General features: G+C 40.9%; 1 protein-coding gene across 2 annotated transcripts; it reads left to right on the top strand.

Moving 5' to 3' along the window:
- Positions 1-246: 246 nt before the first annotated feature.
- EIF4H (eukaryotic translation initiation factor 4H) lies at positions 247-24,519 on the top strand. Of its 2 annotated transcripts, XM_045819467.1 has the most exons (7): positions 247-402; positions 15,574-15,761; positions 17,739-17,803; positions 17,889-17,985; positions 18,285-18,344; positions 22,178-22,315; positions 22,554-24,519. In XM_045819467.1, the coding sequence occupies exons 1-7, from the start codon at positions 344-346 to the stop codon at positions 22,691-22,693; spliced, it is 747 nt and encodes a 248-aa protein (XP_045675423.1). In that variant the 5' UTR covers positions 247-343; the 3' UTR covers positions 22,694-24,519. The 2 variants fall into 2 exon arrangements, with proteins under 2 accessions (XP_045675423.1, XP_045675424.1); XM_045819468.1 differs by lacking the exon at positions 18,285-18,344.
- Positions 24,520-25,422: the final 903 nt, after the last annotated feature.

Genomic DNA, 25,422 nt, shown 5'->3' with positions numbered 1-25,422 from the left:
AGGTCCCCGAGAGAGGCAAGGCTCGTGCCACGGGCGGGGCAGGGACAAGAAGCGGCTGCCGGGGAAGCCGCCGAGCTAGCACACAATGGGCGGGGGCGCGAGGCCAGGCGCGGAGCAAACACGCCGCGGCACCACGTGGGCCGCAGAGCTCGCCGGGCCCAAAGCAGCCCGTCGGCCCAGGCAGGGCGCGGCGCGGCGCGGCGTACGTGCGCGCGCGCGCGCGTGCGTGCATGCAATTTGCGATCAGGCGTTGCTGCGGACAGCCCCGGCAGCGAGGAGGGGGGAGTTATATTGCGGGGTCCTTCCTCGCTCACCCTGGTTCCTCTCGGAGCGGAGACGGCAAATGGCGGACTTCGATACCTACGACGATCGGGCCTACAGCAGCTTCGGCGGCGGCAGAGGGTGAGGCGGCTGTGCACGGACTTTAGCCGGGCGCCGGGGACGGGCGGATTCCGAGACCCCAGGGTGGCAGCCTCCCTGTTCTGAACTCAGGGCGGCGAGAGGTAGGGTCTGGGCTGGGTCGGCAGAGGCCTGAAATAGGCGCCTGGAGGGTTGGGGCCTGGAAATGGCGCGCTCGGGGAGGGGGCAGTTAGGTTGCTGGGGTCTTGCTCGCAGGGCGGATAACTGGTTCTGCCGAAGACGACGTTTCGTCTTCCCCCTTTCTCAGCCTCAAAGCCAGGCGATAGCAGCACTGAACGCCCGGAAAGACGAGCTCCCGCTTCCAACCCCATCCCCCAGTGTGGCAGAGCCAGCATGGGTCTCTGTTGCAGCCTGGGGTCGGGGCCACGGCCTGCCCCGTTTGGGTTGGGGCCCGATCCCCGCTTCGACCCTCCTGTTTGCTTGCGCAGCAGGAGCCCTGACCGTTTTCGCCGGGAGGCCAGCCGACTGGGTAAGGTCGGGAGGCCGGGAGAGGGACGATCCACTTCCCCTTACGTGTGAGGCAGGGATTTGGTGACTGGAGCCCGGGAATGGTCCGGTTTACGTCGGAAGTGGGGAGACCAACCAAAACAAATACATCAGAGGGCTTTTTATTCTGTCTTGGGGTAGAGTGCCTTTTGACAAGGTGCTACGAGCTTGCTGGCAGGAAATTTTCTCTTAGTTTCTCGTTCTGATTCCGGCCATATACAGACTATATATAATTGAGGTGCCCTGTTTAAAGGAAAAATCTTTGACTGGTGAATAAAAAGCTTATGGTGTTTAATTCCAAGAACTTACACTGGATTATTTTTTCACAAGTTACCTCATACAGAATTTAGAAGATAGGCTATAAACATCTTGCTATTTGTCAAGGACACACTTGGCCTTTGTGTGCTTTTACAAAAAGATTACTTTCCCAGGATAACACCACAATAGTACCTACTGAGGTGTCCTGTCTCCTGGGTTTCGATCCCAAAAGTATCTTTGTTTGATGAAGAATGATCTTTTAATGCCTTGGTTTGGGAATGGCTCAGAGGCTTGTTTGGGTTTGGGAGTGGACCCAACATCATTCATTACACTATAACATGGAAGTGGATCCACCTGTTATTTCAAAGAATATTTTATTTGCTAATAAAAAAGAAATAGATGTTGGATGACATGTGAAATAACGTTGCCTCTGGGGTAGGTTTCTAGAGATCAGATTTGCACTTGAAGTTTAATAACTAGGGTTTTTTCTCTCTTCATTTAGAAGTACCCAGTGAACCAACAGAGTGGTTCAATGTAAGGTAGATCCAAGGATTTTTAGTTGGCTTGGGACTGCTATAAGTCATTATACTGAGCCTGGGGATTTTTTTTTTTATTATTATTTTACCTTTTCACAGATTTGCCAGCTTTTCTGGTGACTTGAGGTGTTCAAGTTTGACTTTCAGTGGATGTCAGTTTTGACAGTTGGAGTGACTTAAAGTGGTCAAAAGTAAAATTCTCTTAAGACACTATTTCAAATATCAAAAGACAAATGAAAATGTTAGCCATTTGCTCAGATGTGCTCCAAAAACTTAGGAGAGAACAGTAGCTAGCACTCTATAACACTATAGCACTTTATAAGCTTTCTAATAAAAAGTCCCTTTACTGTTACACATCTACATCTGACCTTGAAATTTTCCATTTGACTTCTTATTCATGTAAAAGTAAATAGGAAATACCGCTCAGATTCTTAAAAACCTATTGGTGAATTTCTGTGTTCATTCAGATAGTGTCTGGAGTGGGTCCTGAAACTTCGCAGCAGACCAGACTTGTAGTGTTGGGGTCTGTGCCAAAGCTTTCCTTTTCCCACGAGTCAGTTATTTTATGTTATTATGATCTCTGGAATTTAGCAAGGTGGCAGAATAGTTGACTGGATACTTGTTTGTGATCATTTTAATTGTTATTTGAAGTATATTCACACCAAAATGTCTTGGTGTTATTTGCTTATGTTCAGATACAATGCTTAAGCATTATAGAAGATTATACCACCTATAGAAAGCCAGTCTTAATGTTGCTTTGTTTGGTACTTTTGTAAGGCTCCTTCCCTCTAGCCTAAAACACCTTAGCTAGATAAGATGCCTCAACTCTAAACCACCTGGGTCACAGGTAAGAAGAATTCAACTTTGAAATGTACAGTTATAATCTAAAAACTTGGTTTTTATAATTACACATTCCCCATAAGTTTATTTTATAGCCATATGTAATAGCCAGTGCAGTTGTAGGGAAGCAATTCTGCCTTGCTTAATTTCCCAGCCTATAGAGTCATGTCCCCCAGGGCCAAGGAGAGAACCGGAGACCACACTGTTGCTCAAAAGGGAAAACAAAGCAAAATTCCAAATTATCAAGAGTTGGTTATACTAGAACTTGAATGTATTTTGTTACCACATTTGCTAAATAGTTCGAAGTTTCCAGTTTTTCATTTGCCATTGTCGATAAAGTGGAGAGTAATACTGATTTTATATTCTTGGCTGCAGTAAAACCTTTTGAGTGTTTAACCTAAAACCATCAATCCTGAAAATTGGGTTGGAACTTGGAGTTAGTGAGAATTGAGGTTGCTGCCCTGGCCAGCGGGGCTCAGTTGGTTGGAGTGTCGTCGTCCAGTAGACCACTGGATGACGGGGTTGCGGGCTCAATTCCAGGTCAGGACACATATTCAGGTTGTAGGTTCAGTCCCCAGGCAGGACAGGTAAAAGAAGGCAATGTTCTCTGTTTCCACCGCTCCCATTTCTCAAAAGCAGTGAGAAAAAATGTCCTAGGGTGGGGGTTAAAAAAGAAGAATTGAGGTTGCTGGAATGATATCTGCTAAAAATTGATTAAGCTGCCAAACTTAAAATATTCTTTATCAGTTTCCAATTAAGGGTGTTAGAATTCTAAACTTCTGAGTCTTGTAGGAGCTAAGCTGGGCATCTCTATCTAAATTTTTAAGCATAATTTAACAACACTGGAAGGAAAGCAGTGTATAATAACAGTAGCTATTTTCACTGACACCAGGATCTGTAAAAGTATTGAAAAGCTTATTTTAAAATTCTGTTTACCTTTCAAATGGCAAGTTGTTTGTGTTTATTGTTATCCATCTCTTCACTCCCCAGTCTCCCAGTGCTTGATTCCAAATCACCCCTATGGAAAGTGTTACAATTACAAATACTTGGTTTTATCAAGAAGTGTCTGGGAAACAGTTCAGGCAAAAGCCCTACTTCAGAATCAGGCAGACCAGAGCATGAGTGTCAATTCAGCCATGTATTAGCTGTGTGATCTGGAACAAGGTCCTTCACCTCTCTGAGCCTCATTTCCCCCACATGTGAGATAGAAACTTCTCTATAGGGCTGTTGGGAATATTAAATGAGATATCTCTAAAGTGCACAGCATAGTATCTAGTACATAAAAATGCTTAGTTATTGGTGGCTATTGGTTTATTATTTTTTAATTCTTAAGATATTTCCTTTGTGGTTAGTAGAGGGGGGAAAGTTTTTGCTTAACTGGCTCTATTTTTAAATCCAAGTAAGAGAAGCCTGTTCATAAGTATTATAAAATGAGTACAAAGTAATTGGTTCTTCGGAGTTACTGGTTACAGAATTTGGAGTCAGATGTGCTACTGTTGCACTACGAGGTCCTGCTTGGTTTGTTACAGAATTTATGGTTGAAATGTTTAATGTAAATGCCTCTGGGATCTCTTGAAAGTGTTTTAGCATATTTTTTAAATTCATATTTCTATTAGAAATTAACAGTATTCTGGGAAGACTTGGCATAATTTTAGCCTTTCCAGAACTTTAGAACATCCAAAGCAGAATGTTTGTAGGGAGTGGTCAGTCCAAAATCAGATTCCATTTTCCAGTTTTCAGCTTCCCCTGAGAAACTGAGGGGAGAGTTGTGCTGGAGAGCCTGCCTGCCTCTTGACCTTTTCATTCAAGTCGGCTTTTAAAATTGAGTGTCCTGGGTTCTTTCAAGTTTTCCCCATGCCACAGTTTCTGAGCTGCTTTTTGATGGGTCCTTTGGATGTATTCCAACATATTGATACTCCATTGAAAATATGACACCTCCAGTTAAGCATTTTACTCCAGTATAGAGTAGGTGGAGATGTTCTGGTCTCTCTTGTTCTGCACACATTCTTCTGTGATTAGTCATTTGCATTTTTGGAGTCATTTGAGTATCTGGCTTAATAGAAAACAGCTGGTTTCTCATACCTGCTTCTGAGATAGGTTTTGGTTGACATAGGTGTATGAACAAAGGTACATACCATACACTCCAGGCTTGCACAGATAAGTAGTTGGAAAAGGGAGTATTTTAATAGCCTTTTCAGGTAATTGTGGATATTTGCTATTCTTATTTGCTGTTGTATTATACCAAAACTCAACAAGTGGTAGTTTACATAAAGGTTAGTTGATAATCTGAAACTTTATTATCAGTAGACTTTTCATACTGTTACATTAAAATCCTTCAGTCTGTCTTAATATTTTGAATGACATGATACACAATGGTCATTTGGGAGATATTAATAGGCTGAGTTATATAGGTCTTCCAAATGTTGACACATTTTATTACACAGTATCAAAAAATCATGTTTATTACTCTCACCATCAATTTCATCTGAAAAAATTTCGGGTATTTAGAAGTCTGTCAAGCTAACATTGATGAATATAACTTTTCTAAAAATCTTTTTCGGGGTTGGGGGAGGCTTGAAAGCCTGCATTTTATCATCAGCCACAAGTACTGTTATGTTGTTTTCCTTGAAGTGACAGGCTTGCTGTATTTGTTTATTTTATTTGGGGGGCGGTATTCGATCTCTGGTCCCACCCACTTATGTGTTTTCATTGGTTGCTCTTTATATGTGCCCTGAGCAGGGGGTGAATCGGCAACCCTGGCATATGGGGAAGATGCTCTAACCAACTGAGGCACCTGGCCAAGACCATGCTGGCTTCAAGAAAGTGTCTGCCAAATATCCAAATCTGAATGACCAGTTTGTCGGTTCTCAGGCAAAAATGTAGTTTCATAAAAAGAATAGCTAGTTCAGCTTGTAACTCATTTACATGAGGGCTTTTCCTGGAGGTAACCATGGTACTTCTGTAAGCAGCAGAAGTGCTTTATCCCCATTCCATACATTAGATACAAAAAATGTGTCACAATTTAATAAAATTAATAATTTTTACTGCTTTATTAAGGATATTCTTTATTGAACCTGGCTTTTTTTTCTCTCTTTCTCTCTCTCCTTTAAATACTACAAGTGAACTATGAGTAATAATTCAATTTGGTGTTCTAACCACTGTGACTCAGTTGGTTGGCCGTCATCCCGCAAAGCAAAAGGTCACCAGTTCAGTTCCAGGTGTGGGCATGTGCCTGGGTTGCAGGTTCGGCCCCTGGTCAGAACGCTGTTTCTCTTGTGGATGTTTCTCTTCCTCTCTTTCTCCTTCCCTTCCTCTTCTAAAATAAATGAATAAGTAAATTAATTAAATTAAACAAATAACCTCTAAAAATGACTACAATATCACATATGAAAACTTAATACAGTAGGCCAGTAAATATTTAGATTTCTCTGATAGCTTATGTTTTTAAAAGATTTTACTTATTTATTAGAGAGGCAGGAAGAGAGGGAGAGAAACATGCATCTCATATACGCCTCATCTGGGGACCAAACCAGCAACCCTTTGTCTGAAGGACGATACCCAGCCAACCGAGCCACACTGATCAGGGCTTAGCTCATATATTTTGATGTGCAGCTGATCTTTTTGGGTCAGGACCAGACAGAATTTGTACATTGCATTTGATTTTTCTGCCTCCCAAATATCTTAATTGATAGGTTCCTCTAGTTTTCTTAGCTATTAGTTTGTAAAAAGGGAGTATGTATAGCTTTTTTCCAGGTACTTTTAATACATTGAATTCTTGTAATTATGTGTGAAGTAAGTATAAATTAAAATAAATTTGGTATTGGCATACATAATTATTAGTGTTAAGTATTCATTTTAATAATTTTTAATGCAAGTAACTTAGATTTTGGGTTTTTCAAATGTTACATGAAGAAAAGTCTCTGTGATAAGCTAAGGTTGCAGGTTCAGTCCCCAGTCGGTGCATGTACAAAAGTCAAGTAATGAGTAAGTGGAACAACAGATTGATGTCTCTTTCTCACTCTCCAGTTCCCTCTCCTCAAATCAATAAATAAAAAATTAAAAAAGGAAAAAAGCTCTCATTGACTGCCTTGAACTCTAGATTTTAAATGGTAGTCTTTCTATAGCATTTTGTAGTTATCTAAATAATTGAAAATTTTTAAATATGAATTGTAGCGTTGTAATTTATTTGTTGATCATATGAAATAAAACATTGAATGAAAAACTGAAGTTTCATTTAAAATTAATTGCAGCTGGTTTGTAGAATGTCAAGTCAAATAATACACATTCTAATTTAGGGGAAAAAGAACTCTTGGCCTATAAAGTTTAGAATTAATCCATAGAAATAGTTTACACCATAGCTTTAACACAAGTGTTTTTTTTGTGGCAGTATTCTCTGAGGACCAGTAAATAGATCTGAGATTTAAGATTTTATTTCCTTTGGAAAATCTGGGACTTTTGGATTGAGTAACCCATATGAAGTAAATTGATTACTCATTTATTTGCTTTCATTAATGTGTGGGAATCCAAAACTTTAATGTATCATAATAAATGCTTTTTGCCTAGTAAGAAAAATTCCCTAAAAGAGTATTTAAACCAAAAGCCCCCTGGTGTTCACTGTTCATGTAAAACAAGGCTTACAGACTGCCTGTTGTGTCCTACTGATAGATGATGGAATTAATTTATTGGGTCCTGACCAGCATTTTTTTTTTTAAGATTTTATTTATTTTTATTTTAGAGAGGGAAGGGAGGGAGAAAGAGAGAGGGAGAGAGAAACATCAATGTGTGGTTGCTGGGGGCTGTGGCCTGCAACCCAGGCATGTGCCCTGACTGGGAATCGAACCTGCGATTCTTTGGTTCGCAGCCCGCGCTCAATCCACTGAGCTACGCCAGCCAGGGCTTCTGACCAGCATTTTTAAAGATGAAATACAAATATACACTAACTCAGTAAAACTCACATACTGAGTTAGTGCTATTGGGCAAGCTTTTATTTGTATAGTTAATTTGCAGGCATGTATATATGTATGCATTATTAAGTCATGATGTAAAGTGTATTTATTGGTGTTGGTCACAGCCAAAAAAGTTTTTTGAAAAACACTTAAGTGTACCTAATTGTGGATCTTATCTAAATACATGGAATCCTGCCCTGGCTGGTGTGGCTCAGTGGATTGAGTGCTAGCTTGTGAACCAAAAGGTCACTTTCAATTCCCAGTCAGGGTACATGCCTGTGTTGCAGGCTGGGTCCCTGGTTGGGGGGCTTGAGAGAGGCAACCAATCACTGGTTCTCTTCCTCTCTTTCTCCCTCCCCTCCCTTGCTGTACAGATAAATAGATAAAACATAGGAAAATTTTTAAATTAAAAAAAATAAGTAAGTGGAACCCTCTGGTATATTCAGATTTTTTTTTTCCCTGAATAAGAATACCCATATTAGTGAGAGAAGTCATTTGCAATGCTAATGTAGTTGCTAGGCCTGTGACTTCATTGCTTCCACCTCTGGTAAATAAGAGATAATACAAAGTTCTGGAGATAAAGCAGTGTACAAGACTGAATTTTCCTGCCTTAGATTTACTTTGCATTTTCCTGCAAGGCTTTTTCATCTTATAGATGTGATTAAATTATTAGAATCTCATTCACAGCAGAAAAGAGCTCCTTGAAATAGGGTACATCGAAGAATTCACCATAGATATTGCCCTGCCCCCAGTGCTTACCAGAAACTTCCAGAGGGTTCCATGCACATTCTATACTAAATGACGGTTGTCAAGATGAAGGGATTTAATATCGAGTGCTGATCGAGGGCCTTGGAAAATGAATGTACTCAGAGGAAGATCTGCTTGGAAGTAAAGCACCTTAATCCAAGTTGCATTGAGCCAGTTTTTTAAAACGCTACAACTAAAATCTATGTGGCGTCTTTGATGAGATCTTGGAACAGAAAAAAGGACATGGTAAAAACCAAGGGAATCTGAATAAACTGAACTTCAGTTAACGCATCAACATTGGTTCAGTGATTATAACTAGTATATGTAATTAATGTAAGATAATAATAGGTGGTATAAATGAAATGAGGGCTTGGCTTTTGAGAGCTTAACCTTTTTTTTCATTATTATTGTCTAGGAACTAGGTTACACATTTTGACCATTCTTTTTTTTTTTTTTTTTTCTTGTAAGCATGCTGACTGGGTTCTAAATTTTTGCTTGCTTGTATTTTACTCCTCTAACGACAGTCTTGTGACTTCTTGTGAGCTCTGCATGCTAAATGATATGTACTATTAAGTGTTTTGGGGTGGCACATGAAAGAGCAGGATTGTTCATCTCTAATGAAATTATCTCAGTCATCACCTAGAGGTAAAAATGGTCCAAATACCAAAGAGGGGCTAATACTTCTTGGTTCCTTAGCATTGGTCTTGAAGTTTTAAGCTTGGCAGCAACAGTGCTTAAATTGTGTATAGTTTTTACTTCACCTAGAAATCTTTATAAATTTTTTCCCAGAAGTTAGCATATCTCCTTCATTTTTAATTAACTTTTATAAATGCTTTGGAAGTAAGTCTTAAGCACTTAATTTTCTCATTTATCTGTTTGCTGAATCTAATCCCAGCCATAATCTTTTTTAAGATTTAGTTGTTTTTGGAGAGAGGGGAAGGGAGAGAAACATCGACTGATTGCTTCTCACACTCACCCAGATGGGGGACTGAACTCGAAACCCAGGCATGTGCCCTGACTGGGAATCAACTGGCGCTCTGTGGAATGATACCCAACCAAAGGAGCCACGCCAGCCAGGGCCCAGCCCTAGTAATTTCTAATCTTTATATTTTTTCTTGGGGTCACCCTTTAGCCTCCTTTCAGTCCTACATATCTTTGCTTACTCACACGTTGCCATCTTGTTAATAGTTCAGTGCTCTCCCTGTCTACTCTCTGGAAAGCAGAGTCCAAGTGCCCTCTGCAGTGACATCTCTCGTTGCTGACTCCTGACTCCTCTGCAGTCCTTCGCTCAGGGTGGAATTTCCTCTTCCCAGATGCCTGGACACGCCCCTTGGTTGAATTCTAAGCTCCTTGAGGGCAGAAACTGAGGTTTAGGTTTGTTATACTACACTCTATACTTCATGGACATGCAGATACTTAGTTGATGGGAGTGAAGAGAAGTGATTTGTCTGTGAAGTGTTTTGGCCATACTTGGAGTTGAAAGTTGGATTTTGTAATTCTGAGGGTGCAATTTATTACTTTAACTATCACATGTATTTTATTTTTTAAGATTTTATTTATTTTTAAAAATGGGGAAGGGAGGGAGGAAAGGAGAGAAACATCAGTTTCTGATGTGTGAGAGAAACATCAGGATCAGCTGCTTCTCACATATCCTCAACTGGGAACCTGGCCTGCTACCCAGGCTTGTGCCCTGACTGGGTAGCAAACCAGCAACCTTTCATTTCAGAGGCTGGCACTCAATCCACTGAGCCACACCAGCCAGGGCACATGTTTTGTTTGGATTTAAGTGTGTGTTTGTTTGTTTTTTTTTCTTTTACTGATTCCAGAGGGTGGGAAGGAGGGAAAAAGAGAGGAAGAGAATCATAGATGTGAGAGAGAAACATCAATCTGTTGCCTCTTGCACACACCCCAACTAGGAAAGGAACCCACAGCCCTGGTATGGGCCCTGACTGGGACTTGAACCTGCAGCCTTTTGGGTTGCCAGACAGTGCCCAGGCAACTGAGCCCCACTGGTCAGGAGAGTCTCATGTTGTTTTAAAAAGCAATGGACTGTCCCCCAAGGGACACTAAGAAGGGATAATGAGCAGGAAGGACCATTGCTCAGTGGTTCAATGGTGTGGCCGGAGACTTTGCTGCACAGACCTTCAGGTGTCTGTTCTGAATGGGGAGGAGAGTCTGCCTGGGCCTGCCATTTGTGTCGTCTGTTTTCTGGTTTACACGTACCTACTGCTGGCAGTGTAGTCCCCCTGCTGCTGCAGGCGCAGTGTAACCTCCAGCGGGTTAGTCTTCCTGTAACACGCAGACGTTTCATCAAACTTTTATAAAGTGATCGGTATTTATGAAGTGTATTTATGGTCAATTTTAAACTTTTAAAAATAAAGATTTAAAATAGGCAAGGAAACTTGAGGTACAGCAGTGATTTGGAAGATGGCCTGAACAAACTATGGTCTCAAGTGACTCTTTTCTGTGTTGTCAACTTGTTTTAGGAAGTGCTTTCATGTAGTAATACAGCTTATTGGTTTAGTTAGTGGCCCCCTCTAAACTTATATTTGCTCAAAGAATTTTCTGACACTGGATTTTTGTTGTTGTTGTTTGGTTGATAACAGAATGTGTATTTCATTATGTGTATGTGCACTCTTCGGGATTTGTCACTCAGTTGCTGGCACACTAGATGCTTCATAAATGTTAGAGTGGATAAATTGAAATCTACCTAGATGGCTCCACTTGGGGCACCCTGCAGTATCTTCAGTGCACTGCTCAGTGAAAAGCTTAAAAATGCTAAATCCTGTAAAACTGACTGCATCAGATAGGGTATTATTTAGACCTGCTTCAGTGATTCTTGAAAGTGGTTAGAGCAGCAATTTTCAGCCTTTTTATCTCATGACACACATAAACTAATTACTGAAATTCTGCAGTGCACCAAAAAAATAGATTTTTTTTGCTGATCTCACAAAAATAGATGTTTTTAAACTATTTTTTAAAGATTTTATTTATTTCTTTTTAGAGAGACAGGGAAGGAGGGAAACAGGTGTCTAAGAGATACACATCAATTGGTTGTCTCTTTCATTACCCCAACTGGGGACCTGGACTGCCCACCAGTCACGTGCCTTGACTGGGAATCAAACCAGTGACCCTTTGTTCACAGACTGGCACTCGGTCCACTGAGCCACACCAGCCAGGACTAAAATATTTATTATTTAGAGAGAAGCGAAGGGGGAGAGAAACATCAAGGTGAAAGAGAAACATCTATTGGTTGCATCTTGTACACAGCCCAGCCTGGAACTGAATCCATAGCCCAGGCTAGGAATTGAACCAGCAACCTTTTCTTTGCAGAATGACGCCCAATCTACTGAGCCACACTGTTCAGGGCAAAAATAGGTATAATTTTGATTCATTCACACTGGATGGCTGTTGTTTTGTGGACGGTTGTCTTTTTTGTTGTTGTGGACAACCTAAGTAAAAGGTTAGTGCCCCTGAGTAGTCAGGTATTGCATGTTTTAAAAATTCTTGAGGCACACCAGTTGAAAATCATTGGTCTAGAGTGTTAAGCCACTGATGGTTTTGTGATACTAGAGTGAAATGAGCAAATTGTTGGATTTGGATTAGTTTGCCTGTTTCCACATTTCTAGCTCTTAAAATACTGCTTTCCTGAAATGGGATTCTTCTATCTTCCCAAAGGTGGATTTTTAGCCAGTTACATTCTTATTAGTGCCCCCATCATCTTCCTACCACTCACCTAGGCGGCAGCAGCCCTTATGAAAGCTCTCCTGGTTCCCTGTACTCAAAGGTCATGTGACCTTACTTCTTCAGTTCTACATGGAACACCCTCCATAAGTTCTCATATATGCATTTAATATACCCTTTAGCAAGCCTTCCTATTTCCATTTTCCTGATGCACCAATCACACACACGGAATTTGTCATCTATCTTCCCCTTTACCTTAAATTTTTTAAAAACATTGTGGATTTTTGCTTTTTTGCATGTATTGTACAACAGGTCCTCAAACGACTTCATTTCATTTCAACACAGTTTCTTAACGACATGATGCTATAAGAACTTAACTCTTGGTTTATATTCATTAGCCTGTGGTAAAATTGGTTTTCTTATGTGTTGTTTTGCTTAAAGTCACAGAATCTATCAGTAATAAATGAGAATTTACTATATATATATGTACACATGTGCACAAACGTATGCATGTATGTGCACAGTTATTTGTGTTTTATAGGTGCTACTCGATTGTGAGGGGCTTGGAGGCCAGGGGCTGTTTTCCCTCAAGATATTTAATGGATGTTGCATGAATTAATTTAAAGTGTTTATTATTATTCATTCTCCATTTTGACATTTTTTCCATATGGTTATATATTCAGTATCTAGTTTCAAAGAGTATCTTACCAAAAATAATTTAGATTTTGTGGTTATTGAGATAGTAATAGGTGTGTTGTGTACTATCAGTAATGTTACAAATGCAGAAATAAGTCACATTTGTTAAGCTTTAGATGGGGGGAAGTGGGATATAATTCATTTATAAACCTGTTTTTCTGGTGTTCTTACAACAGAATGCAGAATAATACTTAATACTTCCTATTGGGAAGTAACAGAATTCTGAGTCATTAAACTTAAATTTTTTACCCTCTAAGAATTACACTGTGGCTTGGTTCTTCTGCTTCAGAAAAATGTTGTCTTAAAGAATGATATTTGGCCCTGGCCAGGCAGCTCAGTTGATTAGAGCATTATCTAAGACTAATACTCATATTTCCCCTGCAAAAAGGATGACTTTGAGCAGATCTTTATTGTGATAAGATTCTTTTATTTTAAATATTTCTTTTAAAAGAAACAATACCTCCCTTTTTCTTTTTTTTTTCTGTGTTCTGCAAACATTTTGAAAATTTTTCAAATTTACAGTAAAGTTGAAGGAATAACAATGGACTCTGACAGATTTTTAACAAATTTCACATTTGTTATATCTATGTGTGCTTATGTGTGTATATACACGTGTGTGTGTGTGTGTGTGTGTGTGTGTACGTACACACATGCGCGCGCGCAGGCGCTTATATATCTTTCATGCTGAACTCTTTGAAAACACAGTAAATGGCCCTGACTTGTGTAGCTCAGTGGATTGAGCATAGGCCTCCAAACCAAAGGGTTGCCGGTTCAATTCCCAGTCAGGGCACATTCCTGGGTTGTGGGCCAGGTCCCCAGTGTTGGTCATGTGAGAGGCAACCACATGTTGATGTTTCTCTCCCTCTCTCCTTCCCTTCCTCTCTCTCTAAAAATAAATAAGTAAAATCTTTTTGAAAGAAAATACAGTAAACGTTGGCTGTCTTGACACTTCACCCCTGATTACATAAAGTCTCTTGAGAACAGGACATTCTACTGACTGCAATACCAGTTGTCACTTGTAAGAAATTTAACATTGATACAAAAATCTATATATGCCATATTCAAATTTTTCCACCTGCTTTTTCTTTTAAATTAGTTTATTTCAGGATCCAAACATCACACGTACCATTGGGGGTACTTTTATCTTTTTTTAATAAAGATTTTTATTTACTTAAGAGGGAAGAGAGGGACAGAAACATGGATCAGTGCCTCTTACATGACCCCCCCTACTGGGGACCTGGCCCCCATCCCAGGCATGTGCCCTGACTGGGAATCAAACCTCTGACCTTTTGGTTCATAGGCTGACGTTCAGTGGACTATGCCGTACCAGCCAGCTCCATAGCATTGGTTTTCATATTTCATTATTAGTCTCTGCCTTTTTTGTCTTTCCTGACTGACGTATTTGAAGAATCTGAACCAATATAGAAGACATATAATACAGTGTAAGCTTGTTCCATTATTAGTGGTACCAAGTTCAATTACCTGATTATGGTGGTAACTGCCAGGTTTTTCCATTTGAGAAAGAACTCCTCCCCCCCCCCCCGAGATTAATAATCTACGGGGTGATAATTTAAGACCATGTGAGTATCTTGTACCCAGAAAGACAGTTTATCAGTGGTTTTGGCATCTGTTGATGGGCCTTGGCCTAAATCGATTACTGCTAACCACATACTGCAGAGTAGTGATGATTCCTTCAACATTTATTAGCTGACATTCTTATTGATGTACAGAATATCTCCCCTTCCTGTTTGTTCATTCATTCATTTAAGTAGGACTTTTTAGAGCACTTTTAAATTGACGGCCAAACTGAACAGAAATGGCATAGTGCCCGTATACGCCCTGTCCTTGCACGGGCACAGCCTCCCCTGCTTGCAGAGTAGTAGTACGTTCGCTACAGTCAGTAACTTCTGCATTGAGAACGTCATTATCACCCAAAGTCCAGTTGTGTTCTGGTTCGCTCTTGGTGTTGTACGTTCTGTGGGCTTGGACGGATGGTCCCACTTAATTATCTATCTGTAAAACATTTTTAACCTCAGGTTGTAGGTGGCAGTGATAATACTACTTGTTACTCTGTACATACATATTGTCTGTTAGGCAGTGTTTGTTGAAGCACCTTACATTATTTCTTAATAATTCCAGGTCTTAATATTAATCCAATTTCACAAATTAATAAATGCTTACAGAAAGGGAGCTTATTAGGTCACGGCGAGTAAGGGGCAGAGCTGGTAATCTCTGTAAATTAGCAGTGATGAAGTATAATCAAGGTCCTGCCTTTGCCACTTTTTAGCTCTGTGACCAAGAACAAGTACACCACTCTTGTTAAATCTGAGGAAACGACATTGAAGTTTAAATGGATAAGTAATACGCACCACATATGCGTATTTGAGAGCCCAGTGAAGTATTGCATGGGGAATGGAGAGTAGTATATACATACACAGTACTTGCTAAATGAAATCTAAAATTTCTAGTGTTATTATCCATAACCAGATAATAGCAAGAAACAATTATATTGTTAATGCACTAAACTTTTGCAGCTTCAGTAATTCCTCTTGAGTTCAGCACGGTGACTCTGAACAGTCCGTTTATGCATGCATTAGTATTATTGAGTGTGAGGGAAGGCATTTGCTTAGGTTTTAGGAAGTAAACACTTTGCAGATGCTGATTCTGTGTGAATATGAGAGAACTTCTCATTAGGAGCATGTGTTAAATTTGGATTTGATTTTTCAGAGAAATATATGTTCACATAGAGTCTGATTCTGTGGACATTTCTGTCACTAAAAAAACAGGTACCTTTTTCATAAAATGATGTTTGGGATACTCATAATTTCCAGGTAAAGATATGTTACATCAAGGAGGAGTGTTTCACCTGGGTGGTATAGCTAGCTGGGAGGCTTTTTTATTGTCCCTGATCTGGGGCTGGAACACGTGGGCAGACTTGAATTCTGTCTTTAATTTCCTAGGTCCCGCGGCAATGCTGGTGGCCATGGTTCCCGAAGCCAGAAGGAGCTGCCCACAGAGCCCCCCTACACAGCATACGTAGGAAATCTACCTTTTAATACAGTTCAGGGCGACATAGATGCTATCTTTAAGGATCTCAGCATAAGGAGTGTACGGCTAGTCCGAGACAAAGACACAGACAAATTCAAAGGTGAGTTTGGGGGACATTCCTATTGTACATTATTGTAAAGGGGAAGGTCTAAACCAGAATGTGTTAGTGAACTAGAGGGCTTTAATTATGAAAGTGTTCTAAATGTTTGCTTAGGGTTCAAGTATTACATCTGAAATAAACACAGCACTTTAACTCGAAGGCCCTCAGTTCTACTTGGGGGAAGATGTTTTACACATCATCTGGAAGTATATGGCACATACCCAAGTAAACCTACCATCTGCCTGACTTACATAGCAGTCCTGTGTGACAGTGAAGGAGCTAAGGTGGAGAGCAGTGAATAGATGTGAGCATTCAAATCGGAGGACTTTGCAGGTATATTTCACCTTAGCCAATTCGTGCTTTTCTTCTTGGTAGTTTTCCTATGGTTCAGTTATTTATAATAAAATCCAAAAGATAAACTAATAAGTTATCACTATACATTTGTGACTTGAGTACCGTATTTTTAGGACTATAAGACACACCTAGGTTTTAGAGTAGGAAAAAAATTTTTGAAACAAAAAATGTGGTAAAATATTTAATAACCGTGACACCCGCTCCACCACCACCACCACCACCACCACCACCCCCCAGCAAGCCAGGCATGCTACTTCCGGGCTATAAGACACACCCCCACTTTCCTCCCAAATTTGGAGGGAAGTGTGTCTTATAGTCCAAAAAATGCGGTATGTGTTTGGGAGAGGGTTGGCTCAAAATTCAGATAGTGTCTATAGATTAGTGTCTTCAGGGCAATTGAGCAGAGAAGGAGTAAGAATGAAGAACCGAATGACATCATCATCTAGCTTTCAGGGCTGCCTGAGGGGAAGCATGCCCAGCAGTGAAGTGCGTGGTGCAGGGTAAACGGTGTTGTTCATCTGAGTGGTCCTGTGTGTAGTGGCATTTTTTGTCTTTTTGAAAGCTTTTCGACTTCAGAACCTGAAGCCTTGTTACCAAGTGATCAAACAATTAAAACATGTATTGACTAAACTTGTGTAAGTCCCACCCAGTTTGCTTGCTAACAAACATTAGGAATTCACACAGTCAAAATGGGTGGATGAAGCCAACCTTCGGGCTGCTGAGTGAGTAGCAACAGCGGGTTTTAGACTTCGTTTCCTAGAGGATCATCTTCGGTTTCAGCAGCTCTAGGGTGTCAGGTGTGTGGCTGGGCTGTTGTTGCCTCTTTGAACTTCAAAGTGGTTTTCTCGATTCCTCTCAACATTAAATCCACATAGGGAATGAAGTGGGGGTGGGGAGACCCAGGGACATTCTCCAGCCAAGCAGTGCATTCTTCGTGTAAGTACTTAACTGAGCAGGTGGTGAACAGGAAAAGTTTGGACCCAGGCCTTCAAAGCACTTGCAGTCAAATGGGCTTTGAAAGTAAAGTATAATCTTCACGTAGGATGAGAATACTCTGGCAGGCGCGGGGAATACATGGTGCAGTGTGAATATATTAGGGCAAGGAGAGTTCTTAAACCAGATGTAGACTCTGGGAGCATGTGGACGAGAGTGTTGCCCATAAAGGGAAATGCTTACTCAGATTTTATACCAACTACCTGCGTAGTGATAGGCACCTTCAGCCTCTCCTTCAGAGAGTGTTGTTACTGACTTTGAGATCTGTCCTAAAACCCCAATTAGATTATATTAAAGTCATTCAGAAACCAGAACCAACAACTCTACAGTGATCCAAGAAAGGTTTTAATATTACGGTTAAAACACATGAGAAGAAAGTTTTATAAAAACACAGCTGCTATTTTAGTGCCTGTTTGGTTAGCACTTTCTGGTAAAATATAACAGGGAGGAATACCAATCAGGTTCTACTTACTAAAAAGCAAAATCTGTTCTTTCAGAATCTACTAGTCTTCAGTCATCTAGATGCAGCAAAAGTTGTAGTTCCAATGTGAGCAAGTTGTGTGAATAGGGAACCCACTGTATTTTTGACCCATAATTTCTTGAGGAAATGGAGTTCATTTTCTCTTACAGGATTCTGCTATGTAGAATTTGACGAGGTGGATTCCCTTAAGGAAGCTTTGACATACGATGGTGCAGTAAGTATGTTCACGTTTTCTCTGTCATGTTAGTAGTTGGGCTTTTTTCTTGCAAATACTGACACTCTTTTCCCCTTACTATTAGCTGTTGGGTGATCGGTCACTTCGTGTGGACATTGCAGAAGGCAGAAAACAAGATAAAGGTGGCTTTGGATTCAGGAAAGGTGGACCAGATGACAGAGGTGATTGGTTCTTCTAAAACTGAACATAAAACTTACTGGTTGCAACTCTGGAAGGTTACTGGTAGAACTCTGTCTTATAGGTGCGATAGGTTTTTGTGAGCTTTTTATAAAATAAAATCTTAGAATGGATGATGCTTCTGCAAGCCTGGGGTTGTTTTTATTTTTCCTGTTGGCAACAAAAAATCTAATTCTGTTGAACTTCCCATCACGAGTTGTACATCGTCCCAGTGAATTTTTCCATGTTTGTGCAGCAAGGTAATGATCCAACCTCAACTTCACTCTTTTTTGTGTATCCTCAGGAATGGGTGGCTCTCGAGAATCTAGAGGTGGATGGGAGTCCCGGGATGACTTCAATTCCGGTATCAGTATTTAAAGTATCACCACTTAACCTTTTTCAATGGCCTTGGCACTATTGTGCCTTTCCTGTGAGTAGCCGGCCTGGCTGGGCTACTTCTTTAGTTTCTTTGATAAATGAAACTTTCCCAAAATGTACCCAGGCGTGCAGCAGTTTTTTCTCAGGGTCTGGCCCAAGGAAGCTCCTTGGCGGCTCTCATGTGTACGGCACACATAGAAATACACTTACTTCTAGAAATAGTATGGAGGTTCTAGAAATGTAGAAAAAGCCTTGTGACTGTGGTTTCTGGTGGCTCCCTCTGAGACGGTAAGAGTCTGGTGACCTGTTTCTTCCTGAGAGGTGAGGGGCTCATCCCTTCGTGATAGGTGTGACACGCTCTGCCTGTCCTTTTCTCACCGACCGAGGCCGGCAAGTAGGGGCTTCCTTGGCTCAATTCCAGAGGCCAATGTGCCCTCTGCTTTGAAAGATCTCTTAAACGTTTCTTCTCTTAATTACTTTTTTTTTAAGTAATTCATATGTATAATAAACCTGTCAATTATAACAAACAGAAAGGAAATTTTTTAAAGGGTTTTCTTTCCTGTGAACTTGGTTATTTCCATATTCTCCAACATATGAGAACATCAGCACACCCACCCTATCACCTTGCCCCCATCAAAACCAAATTCAGTATAAAGTAACGGGTAAGTATTGGAGAAACTGGTGCAGAATGTCTCGTGAGTCTTAAAAAGTTTTAAAATTTATTTCCAGTACTGCTTTAGCTAAACAGATGACAGTTTATATCTGTTGAGTAATTTAATTTTTAAAAGTTTTATAGCCAGTCAGAAATGAGCTTATTCATAAAAGTACAGTATAATCCAGTAAACCTGTAATTTTATGTATAAGCTAATCTCTGATTGAAACACGCAGCAGATGTCTTCTCAAAGCCAGTCCAGGTACAGCAGTCAGTGGCTTGATAAGCGGTGGCCTTTGACCTGTCAGTTGTGCGTTTCCTGGTAGTTTGGGAATAGCACAGTGAGCTCATAGCTCTGGAACTGTGGAAGTTAAGTAACTAATGCCTTTCTGCTATTGACTTAGCTTGTGCTTTTACTCTGAAGCAGAGACATACAGTGAACACAGCCAGAGAAACGACCTTGCCACCCACCAGGTTCACTGTGAATTACAGTGTTTTGGTGAAGTGCCCACATGGTAGAGTAATGCCTATGTTTATATGTTATTTATGAAAATGGATCTCTTTTACTCTTTAAAAAATGATGCTATTTCTTAATGGTACATACTTGTAAAAGATATATCAAGCTTTACTAAAGAGCAAGTAAAAATTTAAAAGTTCCGCCACTAGAAATAGCCAGTGTGTTAAACTAAACTTTGTAAAGAAAACTCAGAATATTCTTATGAATAATGTACATCCTAGAAATCTCATCAAATTGATTAAAAGATCTTTGTTAATATTAGCCTTGCTTTTCTCTCATAATCTTCCCACTGCTCTTATCATATTTTGAAACGAAGCTGTCAGTGATAATGTACGTGGTTTTTCTTCTATACTTGTCTCGTCATGTGGACACAGTAACAGTTGTGTTTACCTGCCTTGTCAGTGTGGGTGTGAGCTGATGGATTTTTGCTGAACTGGCAGCAAAAATTACTTAAACCTCATTAAGAGAAAGTAATTTTCATACTCAGTGGAAAGGTACACATTACGGTTTAGATTGGTTTGGGGAAGGTCAAGTTCAAAGGCTGAAGAATCTTACATTTGACTGTATGCGTCCCAGTGTGTCTTCCCCCAAAGCAGTGTTCCTGTTTGGTCTAAATCCTTTTAGAATTGTTTTTTTTTGTTGTTGTTGTTTGTTCATTTGTATTTCTTTTGTTTGTTTTTGTCACTTCTTTTGTTAAAATTGGTATTATTCAACTCAGCTTCTGAACTGGGTTTTTAAATAACTTGATATATTTCCAAAAACCTTGCCACCCTTAAAGAACAGGAAAAGCACCACCATCACAGATAGGGTGGGTTCTCTGTCTGTGCGGTAGTTAGGTTCTGGAGAGTCACCGAGAGCACCAAACCAACAAGTGCTGATCCACTGCCCCTGGGGCAGGATCCTTCCAGCCTCTGATCACTGCATTTTGTCAACCAACTGGTCAACACAAACTATATGTGTTTCTGTTTAAAGACATCTCATTTACTATGCATTGTTGATTCATTAATGAACACACAGCCAACAGCATTGTAACTCTGCCCTGAATGAAGCTTATCAAACGTATACTTTCTCCCTAAGACACATCACAGCTTTCTTGTGCTTACAGAATACTACAAGTTCTTCAGTACTGTTTGGGGGCTATTTTAAACAGAAATCACCAACAAAATAAATACAAGAGCAAAAAAAAAACCCTAGCACTAATCAGATCATGAAAGGGTCTGTTTACATTATGAACTGAAACAAGGCAGAGTATTGCTTCAGCTGAGAACCTGTGCGTCAGGCGACCCAATCTTTAACTGCTCTGTGCATGTCCGGGTGGCAGAAAAAGCACCAAAAGTGTTGATAGGTAAAATTTGCAAAACTGAAATCTTCGGATAATGGGGGTCTCCTCTCTCTAGAAGAATATGCCTCAGGCTCAGGTCTCTTAAAGATACATTCCTACAAAACCTTGAGCATTGGCGCCATTCTTAGAGTGAGAAAAAGAGTCAGCTTTGGGAGCATGAACAAAGAGGTCAAGCACATTTGTTTAATTACAATGTTATTTCCTTTATTTTTACTGGAAGTTAACTTTAGTTTTAGTAGGCTGTACTATTAAAAAGTTACTTAGCTTAAACCCCGTAACAGAAGGACTTTCACTTAAATACAAAACTGAAGAAGCCTAAGCTGCCCAAAGTTCATTGAGAAAATACTCTATTCTACACACTGATGACAATTGTGGCTTAATTTTTAGAGAGAGAGGAAAGGAGGGAGAAAGCATAAAAAAGACATCGATATACAGAGAAACATGGGTTGGTTGCCTCTCACATGCCCCCTACTGTGGACCTGGCCTATATATAACCCAGGCTTGTACCCTGACTGGGAATTGAACCAGCACCCTTTTGGTTCACAGGCCAGCTCTCAGTCCACTGAACTACACCAGCCAGGGCATAACTTACTCTTAACACTTATAAATGGAGATGCATTTTACTTCTGTTGGTAATTGTTTTAGCAGATACAGAAACGAATGGAGAAAACCCCACTGCAGCCAGAGGAGGTGAGATAAGGTTGGGTGTGAGTGCTCCGCTCTCTTCAGCACACCCCCTTAGGGAGTGGGCCTAACTCAGATAACTGCTTTGTTTACCACACAGGTGCTTTGCTTTTAGAGTGATCCACGCTGAAACGCAGCAGAACAGGGGAAATGGGGAGTGTCACCCAGAGGTGACTTTGTATTTTTATTTTGTCTTTGTATGTAGTTTTTTCTTGTGATTTTGCATTCTGAATTGTAACTTCTAAGTTTCAGGTTTATCTTCTTAATAACTATAGATTTATAATAGAAAACAATAAAATGTGCTTTGAGGACTTTCATTTTGTTTTAAACCATATTAGAATATAGCCTCACGTTGTTTCCCACTTTAACTGCAAGCTAAGAATTTAAGCGGCTTATTTTATTTTTCTCTCCTAAGATTCTTTTTTATTTAAAAAGTCTGTTAGCATTGAAATTACCAAGCAGAATCACATTTGGACTCATTTTCAATGTACTGTATTTTGGAAGAACTTCAGACGCTGGACAAATTAAAGAACCTAACGTTTTGAAGTCAGAAACAGTCTACTCAAGATAATATCCACTTTGAGACAGTTTAAAAAGTAATTCAGTGTCATCTTTTTTCTTCAGGTTTCAGGGACGACTTCTTAGGAGGCAGGGGAGGGAGTCGTCCAGGGGACCGGCGAACGGGCCCTCCAATGGGGAGCCGTTTCAGAGATGGCCCTCCCCTTCGAGGGTCCAACATGGATTTCAGAGAACCCACAGAAGGTATGGCGACAACTTGTAGATGGAGGGTACCTTTTCATAATACCTTCTTAGGCCATGGACACCACCCTTAGTCTTAAATAGTAAGTTTACCTTCATTGGTGTATCTAGGGGTGGAGTAGTTTGTCAAGGCTGTTAATTTTTAGAAATTGGGCTGGGCTGTAGGGATCAGCATCAGTCTGCTCTTTGGCCCAGCGGGGAATAAGAACCATTCTTTAAAAACCTTGTTTTTCCCCCCCAGAGGAAAGAGCACAGAGACCACGGCTCCAGCTTAAACCTCGAACAGTTGCAACGCCCCTCAATCAAGTAGCCAATCCCAACTCCGCTATCTTCGGGGGAGCCCGGCCCAGAGAGGAAGTTGTTCACAAGGAGCAAGAATGAGCTTGCGGTTGGGAGGGAATGGGGTGTAGGGGCAGTTAGAGCGAGACCCCAGCCTGGCTAGCCCCCTGGACTGGCAGTCCTGCAGTTACCATTCCTGCGCCTGACCTTTGTCCTCCTTTCTTACAAAGGAAACAGAGCTTGTGAGTGCATGTCAGCAGTTAACAAGTGGTTTTTAGTACATTCTTGGCTTTGCTGTATCTAGTGCCTGTTTCGTGCATTTTTTTTTTCCTGCCACTCCTTCCCCCATTTTCCTTGTGTCATTTTTCCTTCTTGCTCCTTGTTTCCTTCCAGCACATGAGTTTCTCTAGAGGGACAAAGGCAGCCACTGTGTGGGAGGTCTCTGGGTATAGGTGCTGCTTCATTTTTCTGCTTTGCTTTCTCTTCTTTCTTTAAACACACTGGCCAGACTCCAGTCACTTCCTTTGATTTTCTCAGTGCTTCTGACCTGCATGTTGAGTTCTGTATTTCTGTGGCTCCTCCCCCTCCCCCCAAAAAAGGTCACAAAGTGGATATATCTTATTTTTATTCAGCCTTGATCAACATACAGATTTTGAGGCACCTTGTTTTCAAATTCCTTCCATCCCTATTTAATAGGTAGTCCTGTCTCTATTGCCCCCTCTCCGAATGGATTATTAGAGCAGAATATATTTGGCTCAAATTTCAAACAGTGAAACCTAAAGGGTGATGTGAAATGTCGGTAGGGAGTTTACATGGGAGATCAGTTGAATGTACTACCGTGTCCACACATTTATTACTGCTTTTCAGCACTGTCCAAACTGGTTCCCTCCTTCACCAGCTGCGCCAGAGGCTCCTCTGGCTGCTGGATATAGCAAACTGCCTGCTGCTGGTTTCCTCTCTGCTGGGCACAGGTGCTTTGGGGGACTGAAGGTTGGGGGTAAGGGTGGTGGCGATAAAGCTGTGCTGGGCTAACTGTATAGTGTAGACACTGCTTTTTCCAAATCCCCGTTATCTGTGTGTTCTGCGTCTCTCCCTTGCATTTATCTGTTTCCTATATAACAATAAGATACTGTGCTTCCCACCATCCCTTAATTTTATAATGAAAATGGGCCTAGAATCTGGCACTTTACTGTTTCACTTGATGAATTGAGAATTTTACTATGCAGCGCTATCAAGAACCTTAAAATAATTGGTAGGTGGCCATAAGTTGCTGGGTCTCATCTTTGAGACAAAGTTTATTGTTCCCACATACCGTGTTCAGCATGTCCACAGGGCTGGGGGCTAGGCAGTAGCTTTTGAGCTTGAAGGCCCACGTGTGGACAACTTAAATTCCTTAGCACCTGGGCCCCAGCTGTTTCATTTGGAGCAGTTTGGGGGCAGCCAGCAGCTGGAGCCCTAGAGAAAAGAGACCCCGCCAGCATGACTGGAGGGCCAGGGGTGTCCCGGCCCACGCAGCACAGTGTGCTGAGACAGGAGTTCATCACTAGCTGGCATCCTTGGCTCCTCTTACTCTGTCCTTGTCACGAGGGCTCAGCAATTTACAGAACTCTCCCTTCTTTCCTTCCACCTGTCATCTTTGCTTCTGGAATAAGAACCATTTGTGTAACACCAGTACTTAACTTAAGAAAGACATGCATTATGTGGTTGTAATCAAACCTGATGCTTTCAGACGACCTACTTATATCTTCAATGTGGAAAAGATTAAGAACAAAACAAATTCATCTAAACTTCTGGGCAATCCAGTTGACTTTTAAATGTAAGAATGGAATTCCAAACACTTAACACATTCAACTATATGACAGAAAGTAAATCTATGGATATGGTATTTTGTGAATGATCTTTTAAATAAAAGAAAACCTTACGTAATATTTAATGCTTGTCTTTATTTTCAAGTTATTTTTACCTTCATGAAAGGTAAGTTTGGCGAAAGGTAAGGTAAGGCGATTTTAAGTTTGGAAAGTGGTATCCAAATTTAGTAGACATGTGCAATTTAAGTGAGAAAAGCATCTTTTTGAAGTTTCAGGACTAGTGAGGTTATCTTAAAAGGAATTAGTGATGATTAAAAATGGGGTGCCAACTTTTTTCCTCGTCATTACCTAAAAAATACATTTTTCCTACCACATAGAAACCTTACATAATGGTGTGGCTATAGTTTTTGGTTGGACAACGGGACTTTTTTTCCCAATACGGAAGAAATCAAAGATTTGTGCAACAGATACTTGTTTTTTTAACTGCTTGTTTTTAGAAGAAATTCTAGGTACCCTTCATGACAGTGCTGGGTGCTACTCTGCGGCAAGTAGATCATGTTCAGGGAGGCACTCCTGTGTAGTTTGGTGGTTTTATGACAGTGGGCAAGGTGCAGAGCTTCGAGCTGTCTGGGACCCGCCTGGCTGGTGCAGGGGAGAGGTAGAGGGCCCGGAACCATGCAGAATTCCCTTCCTTGAGGCGGGAGCCTTGATTGCCGCTTGATCTAGAGAAATAAGCTTGGGGAGGGAGTGCATGAGTGACTGTTCACTCCAACTACTCCCCAGCCAAGAGCATGGAGAGGACTTGATACCTCCTGGTATTTTCTTGAAGGGGGAGACTCCCTGTGGCCTGAGGCTTGAAATCCAACTCTGTGAGGCTTCTCTCTGAAGATCCTTTTAGATTCCATCTTTGAAGGGCCTGTAGAATGTCCAGGCCCTTGCACCAGTCAGCCAGGTTTGCCGGGAATTCAGAGGGAATTACAATTGAAAGGAAACCCCTGTGCAGCTTTCTTTCTGCCTCCCCTC

The sequence above is a fragment of the Phyllostomus hastatus genome, unplaced genomic scaffold, assembly GCF_019186645.2.
Source record: "Phyllostomus hastatus isolate PE091 unplaced genomic scaffold, TTU_PhHast_1.1 phas_scaffold_385, whole genome shotgun sequence".
Lineage (NCBI taxonomy): Eukaryota > Metazoa > Chordata > Mammalia > Chiroptera > Phyllostomidae > Phyllostomus > Phyllostomus hastatus.
The sequence above is the reverse complement of the archived record's forward strand: the minus strand, read 5'-3'. Positions and strand labels throughout refer to the sequence as shown.

Coding starts and splice junctions, on each gene's coding strand:
- EIF4H (XM_045819467.1), top strand. CDS start 344: ATGGCGGACTTCGATACCTACGACGATCGGGCCTACAGCAGCTTCGGC. Junction 403..15,573: donor AGCTTCGGCGGCGGCAGAGG/GTGAGGCGGCTG, acceptor TTAATTTCCTAG/GTCCCGCGGCAATGCTGGTG. Junction 17,986..18,284: donor AGGTGGACCAGATGACAGAG/GTGATTGGTTCT, acceptor GTGTATCCTCAG/GAATGGGTGGCTCTCGAGAA.